Below are 12,691 nucleotides of genomic sequence, written 5' to 3' on the forward strand. Positions count from 1 at the left end.
ATTTTATGCGTGACACTCAAATAAACAATTCATTCATTCATTGTATATCAGTGTCGGACCGGATGATAGACAATCCGAGTTTAGTAGTGCCACACAACGGAGGTAATTATGTAATATTTTTATTGTTTTGCAACAGATGCCGGTTATTAACCGCTACCGTTTCACGTGCAACGTGCTATATAAACACCTCTCATTTGCCCCCTGTGGTTATTGTAATGAATGACAACGAGTTCATTACTTAATGCATTCTAGAACAGACAGACAGACAGACAGACGGATATATACTCTTTATGTCCTTTAATTTCTATTTCTAAGGTTACAATTAGCATGAAATGATATACATTTCATCTCAGATCAGAACAAGTAACTACATCTATGTACAGGCAGTTTCATGAGTTACAGAAAAGATTAACATCAGTTAACGTTGTAGTTATTCCACACGTAAACAGTTTGACATAAAATAAACATACAGCCTTACATCTTACTTATATCTCCAGATATATGCCTGTCAATAGTGATTTTACAGATGTAGAATGCTGTCTGAGGCATTGCAACAACTCAGGTTAAAAACAGCATAGTGCTTTTTACAACATTTTAACGACATAGTTTTTAACTTTGAAGTATTTAACTAAACACGGGGACCACGTTACGGGATATTAATTTCACTAACGGGCACCTGTTGAAGGAGTTATCTACCTTAGTTACACAGGGGGAGCTTTGACATCATGGCGGCATCTTCGGTATTTATGGTGATGGCCAGTGGCCAGATTGAAACAGCAGAGGTAAATATGTCTTGTGATTATATAAAAATATTCGGGAAAGGTACAATAAACATATAGCTTCAAATGACAGCAAGCACAGCGGAATTCGATGTAAAATTACACTGATTGTGTGCCGTTGTTATGTGTAAACAAGCCACAGCTTGCTTTGAAGTTTTGTGGAACTTATAAGCACTTCGATTCAGAAATTATTTGTGACAACGAGAGAAATATAAAATGTAGAACGTAGGATTGTTGTCGATGGTAATTAAATTAACAACAACAACTTGATTTTCGTAATCTACTTCACCATTTTCATGTGATCAATAAAATGTGGTTGGACAGGACAGAGGCAGGTTTTGTTTACTGTTGATATTTGTTGACAAAGATGTTTCTCCATCATCATTCACTGAGTGTTTTTAACCATTATGCAATGTGTTTTTTTCCACAGTTTCCCGAGTTTGATGACATCTACTGCAGATACTGTTACACACATGGCCCAGATTGGCTGATTACTACGGTATGTGTCCCAGTAACTTACATCACCATTGATCACCATCACACACGACACATATTAAATGTATCTAACTTTCTAAGCATAGACTACAGTAAATAGTTGGTATCTTGCTTTAATGCATATCCATGCTTCTGCACTTTGTTAATATGTAGACCCAGAGACCATATAATAGAATGGTCTCTGGTAGACCTAACTGACAAATGTTCTACAGACTGAACAAATGTTTTAGGAAAAGAGGCAAATGAGGTACTATATGTTCCTGAATCTTGACTTTTTTCATGATCACCTTGTTTTTAATGCATGTGTCAATTCCTTTAAGTCATCAACATGATCAAAGTGTGCTATCAAAACTATCATCAGTTTCTTTGTTCTTATGTTAAATAATGAAATATTTATAAGCTCAAAAACTTCATTGAAATTCCTTCTATCTGATTGGCTGAATGGTTCAAATTTATTTGCATTCATCTCAATGATGATAAAGAAATAAGCCATTCCCATCAAGATGACTACTGTCACCACACTGGGCATTCACAAATTAAGGGATTCTCTCCATTCTACCTTCTTACGGGCCCATATACACAAATTATTGTATTGTTGTGTTATTGTTAATCCATAACATTGCAATCTTAGGTTTTGAGTAAAATCGCCATCCACTTGCACAAAGGGATTTAGGCTTAAATCATCGTAACTACAATTGAAATATACAATTAGTCTGGACCAATCTTAAGTACCTAACATCATTGACAGTCCCAAAACCTACTTTACAAAATGGTTTGCAAGAGAGTCTGTTTCCAATAAATAATCTGGTCATTGACATTCATTGTGTTCAGCTGAGACTGAAATCAGCCTATTGCTGAAGAAATGTGAAACAACATACCATTTAGATGTAATGTGGGAAGGCAGGATAAACACGAGATAAACCATACTCACTCACTCCTTCCAAATAACAGTATTCACTGTGACTGTGGCTTTGTATATTGCCATCACCTCCACACACCCTCTTGAATCACACCACTCCTTCCCTTCTTCTAAATAACAGTAATATACACTGTGTCTGTGGCTTTGTATATTGCCACCCCCACCTCCACACCCCCTCTTGAATCACTCCACCCCCTCCCTTCTTCTAAATAACAGTAATACAGTGATCCCTTGACTTAACGCTCCTCGATGTATCGCTCGTCCGGATGCACCGCGGGGGAAACCTCGGCTCCCAAAAATGCATAAAAGCTCATTAAAGCAAATAAAGTTACAAATAAACTGGTGAGATTTAATTCCAAGTTGAAGTACACTTGTGTGTATTTGTAAAACAATTACGTTCATTGTATCCGGCTGAATGTGATCGAAAACCATTCTGCCTTTTGTTCCGGTTGTGAAAAAACATATCGTACGCAGATCTGGCATTATACTCATATAAAATCAAATCACAGCAACAACAAACATAAGCTGCATTGTTTGATTAAATACTCATCTCAGCTTGTTGTGATTGGTAAGACAACATGTGAGATGTCTTCGAACTTCAAACCGGCCGCGTGTAATGCAATAACAACAATAGAAACAATGGCTTCCGGTATTTAATCCGAACTTGAGTAACCGTGAGAGACCTAAAATACTCAAATAACCGTGTAGTTACACATGTTATGTCCATGTACATTGTACATAAAGTGCATACAGGGAGCCGGCTGTGTCAAGGTTTTTCCTAACTTTGACACATCATTATTTATTAACCAATCACAGCCTTGGTCGCACGTTTGTTACGTTACAAGGCTTGTTCGGCTTTGTAATGTACTGTCATCGATCGATAATGTGAGTAGGTCGGCGATCGAACCAATTTACTTCCGAAAAACTTAGAATATAACAACACTTATTTAGATTCTACATGTATAACATCCAGTCGTAAAATAATACACTGTACTTTGATTAATTTAACCAATCGAGGGATCATTGTATTCACTGTGGCTGTGGCTTTGTATATTGCCATCACCTCCACACCCCCTCTTGACTCACCCCACCCCCTCCCTTCTTCTAAATAACAGTAGTATACACCTTGGCTGTGGCTTTGTATATTGCCACCCCCACATGTAACCATTGTTTGATGTGGGATATACCTCAGACTGTTTCTGGTAATTCCTAATGGTCATTTTACTTGAATTTGACTGGAATCATATACAAGTTATAGATGAATGTCAGGGAAATATGACTGGAAAATGAATTAGTAATCATTATTGTTATGAATGTTGATGTGGATAGGATACTGGAGTACTTATTTCAAATATATTAGTACCCAAATCAGAAACATTTTGCGAATAAGTATTCAACTTAAGCTAAACCTTTCCTGGATCCTTTGTTGAACTGAAAAGACCACAAGATAATGTTATGATTTGTTATATAATCATGATAATAACTATGGTTTGATTGTTGATAATGTATATTTCAGGGCATGGAGGAGGGTATCACACAGATTACAAAGAAGAGTCGAGATGAGAAGCAGATATTTGTGTGGAATTTCCCCCTTGACGTCACGTTCAAAAGCACCAACCCATATGGATGTATGTTGCATGTTTGACTCCTTGTTTGAAGCTCTAGACATTACAGGGATTACTGACGTAAATGTATACGCAGGCGAATTTAGAATGGATGCAAATAATTTATATTGTGGATCTTTGGAGATGGAAAAATGTATGGCTGTTCGTTGCAACTAATGAAAATTTGTAAATGGCATATTACCGTGGTAACATATAAGTACGACAAGTGACATTTCTTTTCTGGATCAGTGGTTGAATTTCTTATCCTGCTTAGAAAAATCCCCTCTATAATAAAACATTGGAGTGATTTGACATCAGTAGATGGAATCCAGCCAGCCTTGGACCCGTTTCTGAATGCCTTTGATCCCTAAGAATAATTCCTGGGGGCCCCCTCCTCTGGTGAGAGCCAGGTATGTCCCTGCTGTCAGAAATTTTCTTTTATTTGTACCTTTGGCTTATGAAGATTTTAAGGCTACTTCAACCAGTATCATTCACGAGAGTTATCTACCTTCAATTGCAAACACCATCGCTTGCAATCTCATTAAAATCAGACCTTAGTTCTCGCTATCGCTAAACAAAGATCTGAGGACATCCCATTAGGGGTTACGTCAGAACGACCTTTCATCCGACCAATCAGAGCGTTGCTTACCAGATTATGAAAGTGACAGTCGGAATGTGATTTCTAATCATGCAACCTCGAAAATTTTAACACGGGGTATTCCGAACAATAGTTACGGGTTTAACGACTGAATCTATACAATCTAGACCATCTATTAGCCATTCCAGAATGTTCTTTTGTTCAGGTTTCAAATTTGTAAACGAGAATTTGTCAAAATATGTTTCGAAGCGTAGTCGCCAATTTGAAATTAGTGCCGTAAAGCACGAGAAAACTGCCTTCTGATTGGTCATTGCATTGGTCGGTCAAAGTTCGCACAAGGTCGGTCAGACGTGACCCGTAATGGGTTGTCCTTAGATCTTTGTTTAGCGGTAGCGAGAACTAAGATCTGATTTTAATGAGATTGCATCGCTTGTGTCATGCTCAGTGAAAATGAAGGATGATGCCATGATTCAAAACTAAAGGCTTGTTCCATTACATATCTTTACATATGAATCATTGCATATACTAATGCTTCGAGCGGATTCCAGGTTGGAATTGGTCCCCAGCAAATTATGCCAGTGATAAGCGACCGAGGTAGTGGATCTAATGGTCAGACTCGGTGACTTGGTTGATAGTGTATCATTGTACCCTGATTGCGTGGATCGTTGCTCACCATATCAATCACTGGATTGTCCTTTCCAGACTTGATTATTTACAGGCAAAAAAGTTGTAATATTGTTTTGAGCAGCATTAAACAAGAATCACATATGGCAGCATACATACCCATCATGAATCTTTCACACATCAAATAATAATATGATGAATCATAATCATGATCAATGTTCACCATTGTTCACAGTAAAGTAATTTATCATGTTTAGTTCCTCAACCCCCCGGGGCGGTCGGGTAGCCTAGTGGTTAAAGCGTTCGCTCGTCACGCCGAAGACCCGGGTTCGATTCCCGACATGGGTACAATGTGTGAAGCCCATTTCTGGTGTCCCCCGCCGTGATGTTGCTGGAATTTTGCTAAAAGCGGCGTAAAACCATACTCACTCACTCACTCCTCAACCCCCCGATGGGCATTGCAGGTTACAAATGTTCCCCAGCAACCTATGCAATCTCATTAAAATCAGATCTTAGTTCTCGCTATCGCTAAACAAAGGTCTGAGGACATCCCATTAAGGGTCACATCAGAACGACCTTTCATCTAACCAATCAGAGCGTCGCTTACCAGATCATGAAAGTGACAGTCGGAATGTGTTTTCTAATCAACCACAAAATATTTAACACGGGGTATTCCGAAGGACAGCTACGGGTTTTATGATTATGTCTATACAATCTAGGCCATTTATGAGCCATTCCAGAATTTTCTTCTTATCAGTTTTAATTTTTTTAATCGAGAATACGTCAATATATGTTTCGAAGCGTAGTCACCAGTTTGAAACTAGTGTCGTAAAGCTCAAGAAAGCTGCCTTCTGATTGGCTAATGTCGATTTCTTGTCTGTCATTTCATTGGGCGGTCCAAATTCGCGAAAGGTCGTTCTGACGTGACCCGTAATGGGATGTCCTCAGATCTTTGTTTAGCGAAAGCGAGAACTAAGATCTGATTTTAATGAGATTGCAGCGCTTGTGTCATGCTCAGTGAAAATGAAAGATGATTCAAAACTAGAGGCTTGTTCCATTACATATCTTTATATATGAATCATTGCATACACTAATGCTTCGAGCGGATTCCAGGTTGGAATTGGTCCCCTGCAAATTATGCCAGTGATAAGCGACCGAGTTGGTGGATCTAATGGTCAGACTCGGTGACTTGGTTGATAGTGTATCATTGTACCCTGATTGCGTGGATCATTGCTCACCATATCAATCACTGGATTGTCCTTTCCAGACTTGATTATTTACAGGCAAAAAAGTTGTAATATTGTTTTGAGCAGCATTAAACAAGAATCACATATGGCAGCATACATACCCATCATGAATCTTTCACACATCAAATAATAATATGATGATTCATAATCATTATCAATGTTCACCATTGTTCACAGTAAAGTAATTTATCATGTTTAGTTCCTCAACCCCCTATGGGCATTGCAGGTTACAAATGTTCCCCAGCAACCTCTGCTGGTCATAATGCAACCAAATGAATCAGGTGGTCAGGCTCGGTGACTTAACTGATGGCATGTCATCGTACCATGATAGGATTGTTGTTCACAATATCAAGCACCGGATTGTCTGGTCCAGAATGAATATTTACAGGCTGGAATATTGCTGAGTGTGGCGTTAAATAAGAAATAAAAATAAACAAAAAACCTATTTCTTTTAGAGTCTTCACACATTTTGAATACTTTATACAAACCCTTTTGCTTGTTTTGTCTCTCAGTCACAGTGATTTTTTGAAAGTATCTACACATTACATGTCAAATATTTCTGATAAAATGTCAAAAATGAAACATGGATATTCAGTCATTACATTTATTGGTTAAAAGTGATCCCTGATTGCTGTTTAGAGATAACCTACAAGCTATAAGGAGTTATATATTATTAGAAATTGTCTTGAGTGAATAAATTCGGAGCCTCTGAGGCATAGGAAAGAGACAACATTATTTCACAAGAGACATATATCCTCCATTCTGAGATCTAAGTAGGTTTATGAATATTAGCCAAAGTCTTTTTTCTCTAAAAAATGTAGGATAATGTGGGTTTCCTGATCAATGTGGAGACATCAGGTCAGTCAGTATATAGACTTTAGAAGAACATGTTGAAGCTGTCTGTTTTGTCATGAACAATGGGTGACGTGTATAGTCATCTTTAATTATTTGTACATCATGACGAAGACCCGAGTTCGATTCCAGATATGGGTACAATGTCTGAAACCCATTTCTGGTGTCACCTGCTGTGATATTGCTGTAAAAATACTAAAAGCAGCGTAAAACTATACTCACTCACTCAGCTATTTGTGTTATATTGTATCATACCTCCATGTCAGAACGATGAGATGTGATTGGTTCACATAATCATGATAAAATACTATGTGTCCCGCCTGGGAGAGAAATAAATTTCTGAGTGGGAGAATAAATCCCTTATACCCCGTTTCGAAGCAGAAAAAACACATTCTTGAGTTAATGTCAGCTCACTAGAACAGCTGTTTTCCTGTACAATGTCATACTAAAACTTGTCGGTGAGATGAATTTGTTGTAACAGTATCAAGAGGGGTACATCAGGGTTTTATGCATCCATTGTTAGGTTTCATACCCTTCGTCCCCGGCAGATGGTATACAGCCCAACGAGAGACACATAAACCCACCATCAAATAATTTCTTATATCTTTATTCTGTTGCATTTGGCACGGTTGTATGGAACTGCTGTTCAAAGAGATTATGACAAATTGACCACAACTTGGTGAAGAGAATCTTTATTTTTTTATGTTTATGCCCATACATGTTTTATGTGTACTTGAACATAAAGTAATACATAGTGAGCTTGTAATGTCAGCTAACTTTTTTGTTGACAAAACACAATACGATTGGACAAAAGTTACTTGCTAATGAGATAATTCCTATCCTTATTAAAATAATAAAACATCAATGAATTTATAGTTCATGAGAATGTGTGTAAATGCTACCAGTCCTGCTATAGGTAATATAACTTGTATGAGTACTGTAATTTTGCAATAGCTGAAAAGAAACACACCTTATGTCAATGATTAAACACTGTTTAAGTATTGTTGTCTGTTTTCAATTTTTTTTAGAAAAAAATCATCTTGATAGAAAATACACTCCCACTGAATATAGATATACTATATATACTACCATAGAGATTATTTTCCAATTCATCATTCCCTGTTATTGATAAGGGCTAACCTCGATTTTCATTGTACTTTAGAGCCCCAGATAAGCTGCAAATTATGTAAATCACCATAACGCAGTTAATGTGGAGTTGCTTTCGTAAAAATTTGTATGAATATATACTCAGTGTTACTTTTTGAGCTTGCATACACATATCTGTGTTAACTCCACTACAGCGAGTACAACAGGAACTACTAAGAGTTACCTCCCATAATACTGAAGTAACATAGCGCCACCTGTAGGCGTGGCAGAACACGAGGACATGGTGACTGAGTGACTGTTAAATTTAATAACCATCCCTTCATTTAAAACTCTTGTTTTTCTGGTGGTTTTCATTGTTAATCTTTTTGAGATAACAATAAATAAAAGTATGAAGAAAGAGGTTTTAGAGCTGTATTTCTGTGATTTCCTCATGTCTTGCTATTTGAGGTGGTGTATTAGGATACCTGTAGTATCGTCAGTCCGTATTGTGATACAAATCATATTGCAAGATACCAAGCAATACTCAGCTCTACACCATATCATTTCACTCACTTGGGGCAGCACACGAACATCTGCTAATTAGAAGTTACCTGAAACAGCATGGAAGTCATCATCCTGAGGCAAGGGAGGTAACTGACTGTAAAAGTCCAGTTTCCAGACTTGCTGACCTAGGCTGCAATTTCTGGGCTCGATTGTAGCGCCACCAGTGGCTATTACAAGTTATGTCCCTGCTATCTCTCCTATAGACAAATCAGATTCCACCTCTCATATCACTTGCATTTGCTTCAAATAAAATGTCGTCGCCCAGTGAGGAAGATCTGATCAATAACCAAGGTCTATATTGTAATAAAACTGGTCTTACTTTGTGAAGTGCCTTAATCACGTAAGCACCTTGATTAAAAAACATTAAGAGATTTGGAAAATATCGGTTGACGCTAAGTTTTCGGTACAACTGCTTTGGAAATCCTGCAATCAATCGAAATTTGCATAACAGTTTAAAACCGGATGTTTTGTTACAGAATTTGATTGGACTATGCATAGACTCGTTATCCCAGCCAAAACACCATAATTGCAGCCTAGTTCAGCAAGGGTTGAAACTGGACTTCTATAGTCAGTTAAGATGAATGGAAGTAGAATTATGGAAAACAAATTTACTCATCCATTTACACATCCAATAGACTGGACCCATGGGAGTCTGAATACTGAATACCCAAAGAAAACCCAATGTGAATGATAACGTGTGAGGAACAACTAAAAGGCTCCATGTGGAGCTTTGTGACTTCTTTTCTTTGTATTATTCATGTAATTTGTTGCATTATTTTTTTGCATTTAAATCTAATGTTGTTCCAATTGAGCTGGCACATTGTATTATGTGTTTGAAGTGTTCAGTACAATTGTGGGACGATTGATCAAACTATCGATGTATCACAATTGTATCTCGTCCCATGGCAGTGCATCAATGACAAGTTGAAATATCAGTAGTTAACATCGATTCTTACTTTTGCATTAATTTTGATCCCAAATACCCATTTTTGAAGACACATGTTGGTATGAGTTCAGTAGACAATGATGGGCATAAGCTTGATTTCTGAATTGGAATTTATTGGAATAATGACTCATACAAATTGCAGGACTGGTGATAGTGGTTTGCTCTGAAAGCACTTATAACTTGTTGTTGGTTGTTGGTTTGTTGTTTAACACCGCACTCAGCAATATTCCAGCTATAGGACGGCAGTCTGTAAATAATCGAGTCTGGACCAGACAATCCAGTGATTGGTATCATGAGCATCGATCCACGCAATTGGGATCGATGACATGCATCAACCAAGTCAGCGAGCCTGACCACCCGATCCCATGAGTCGCCTTTTACGACAAGCATAGTCGCCTCACTTATAACTAAAGGTAATCTGATGCAGTTGGATGTTCATTATGATATAGAAAGTTATATGTTGGTATGTTTCTTTAAAGAAAATTTAACATTGCGTATTTTTTTTTCAATTTCAGGGCCACAATTTGTTATTCATGCATATGGTTTAGACGTGTTTGGTACGGATGTTGTACGAGGCTACGGAACCTGTCATGTTCCCATCACTCCTGGAAGGTAGGTTAGAATTGTAACTGTGAAACTGACATGGTCCATTCAAGTGGTAAATGGTGAGATTAAACACTATGATGAGTAATATTTTTGTTGTTGTGTGGTTTCTTTCATCTTGGAAGTTTCTGTACATATTAAGATGAAACAGGGATCTATTAACATGATTAGAATCAAACAGTATATAAGGCAAACATACATAAATCTTGGTTCTCACGTTAAGTTAAGAAAATGAGGCCACCAACCTGCATTTGTTTTTCAAGATGCCAAGAGTCATTGCCTGAGAATCACCACTGTTGACCTCCATGAGTGTATGTGACCTCCATGAGTGTATGTGACCTCCTTGAGTGTATGTGACCTCCATGAGTGTATGTGACCTCCATGAGTGTATGTGACCACCATGAGTGTATGTGACCTCCATGAGTGTATGTGACCTCCATGAGTGTATGTGACCTCCATGAGTGTATGTGACCTCTGTGTTCGTTTGTTTGATGTTTAACACAGCACTCAGCAATATTCCAGCTCTATGGCGATGGTCTATAAATAATCGAGTCTGGACCAGAAAATCCAGTGATTGACAATGTGAACATCAGTCCATGCAATTGGCATACGATGTGAGTGTATGTGACTTCTGTGAGTGTATGTTGCCTCCATGAGTGCATGTGACCTCCATGAGATGCCAACCTCTTCTCATGAGGGGATTCCAGGGTAAGCGCCAGTGCTTGCTGTATCAGTGGACTAAAATGATCAGGTCATCAACCTCAGTAAATTTCTTGATTGTATCATCATACCCCGACAATGTTGTACAGTTTAACAAACAAAAAACATCTGCCTTTGAATATACTGATAGGAGAATACCGGCTGTAAAATATCTGTAAGTGTCAATAAGAGTGAAATATTTTTTTTCACGATCATAAGGTGAGGTGAGTTGAAATGGGGTTAAACGTTGCGTCCAAGATTGTTGCACTTATATAGCGACGTGCATGCACGTGTGTGTGTGTGGCTGCTTGTACTAGTCCGGACTCATGCCGATTTATAGTGCTAGCTCACTGAGATACCATGCCGCAGTTTAACATGAATACCCCACTCAGACACAGTATACTGACTCCGAGCCGACCAGTCCTTGTTTTAGCCCCTTAATGCCGAGCGCCAGACAGGGTAACAACAAGTACCATCTTTTAACGTCTTTTGGTATGACGCGGTCGGGGATCGAACCCCGGACCTTCCACTCTCCGGGCAGACGCTCTACCACTGACCACGGAGGCGGTCCACAATCATAAGAATTCTATATTAATATCAGTGTCCACTGTACAATTCCCACCGTATCATGAGCATGTGTTTATGATTCACTGTCAAATAGTCATTGTCATAAATCATTTTGGACTGGTTGAGACACCAAACAAATGGCAACCTCAGCAGTATTTGCTTGTCTATTGCATGTGAATTATATTCTTCATTATGTAAAGATAATATTGCTGCTGGAAAAAAACCCATGGCCAAACTGACAATCCATCAGATATATCTGACTTTTATCTAATAGAGCCATTGATTTTGTCTTGAATTTACATTTCTTTTAAAGATAATTTGTTTGTAATTGTGTTTGCTGTGTACTTTTAAACATTATATTGGAGAAATGTCATTTAGAGCGTTTCTGTGACACCATGATGTATATTGTTCGAAGTGAATGCTGATCACTGCTTGCAAAGTGGAATATGTGTCACCTCTACTCAGGAATTTGCAATAGGAACTCTTTCATCTCATTCAAATTGCCAATTCTCTATTCCGAGTTTGACAAAATATTCCTATCAAATGCCATTTTGCATAATTATTGGGATATATTGTGTACTCTGTGACTTCCCTGATAAACACATTGCGCCAAATTTCAAACTAACATAGCTATCAGCCTTAGAAATTTGTTTGTTTTTTAGATGAGTACAGAGGATGCCTCAGAGTTTGTAGCTAGTCCTGCTTAAAGAAGACAAATATGTTTATGTTTGCATCATTCAGTTTTGTAGCGTTGATAACTGATTTTGAATTATGGTCCTCAAATGCTACCAGTGAATGAGGACTACCATCATTGGATTTTTGCTTGTACTCAGCACAGTTTAATAGTCTTGGACTAGCATCATTTTCAAAGGCTGGCTTTGCTATTTAAAGTATTGAAAGTGCCATTGAAATATTCAGTTAGGTATTCCAAGGCCAATGCATCGAAAGGTGTCTGGAAGTAAACCCATAAAGATATTCATTTGTGTGCCTGAATGGTAAATGTGCTTTCTATGATGTTTTTAGTGCCAATTAAAGAATTGACAGTATTTAAAAATACAGATCCTTGCCAGGGTTAGAAACTAACAGTTTTTGTCCACTAGTCCTTATA

The 12,691-nt window shown here is 37.9% G+C and overlaps 1 protein-coding gene across 1 annotated transcript in view; it reads left to right on the top strand.

Moving 5' to 3' along the window:
* Positions 1 to 670: 670 nt before the first annotated feature.
* LOC124132598 (B9 domain-containing protein 1-like) overlaps positions 671 to 12,691 on the top strand; it is a 41,627-nt gene continuing 29,606 nt past the window's right edge. Inside the window, exons 1-4 of the mRNA XM_046496582.2 lie at positions 671 to 782; positions 1,210 to 1,278; positions 3,710 to 3,821; positions 10,230 to 10,326. Of these exons, the coding sequence (XP_046352538.1) occupies positions 726 to 782; positions 1,210 to 1,278; positions 3,710 to 3,821; positions 10,230 to 10,326 (335 nt within the window). The 5' untranslated portion in view covers positions 671 to 725. The remainder of the gene's footprint in view (positions 783 to 1,209; positions 1,279 to 3,709; positions 3,822 to 10,229; positions 10,327 to 12,691) is intronic.

This window comes from Haliotis rufescens, unplaced genomic scaffold, assembly GCF_023055435.1.
Source record: "Haliotis rufescens isolate VD_foot unplaced genomic scaffold, xgHalRufe1.0.p SCAF_11, whole genome shotgun sequence".
Lineage (NCBI taxonomy): Eukaryota > Metazoa > Mollusca > Gastropoda > Lepetellida > Haliotidae > Haliotis > Haliotis rufescens.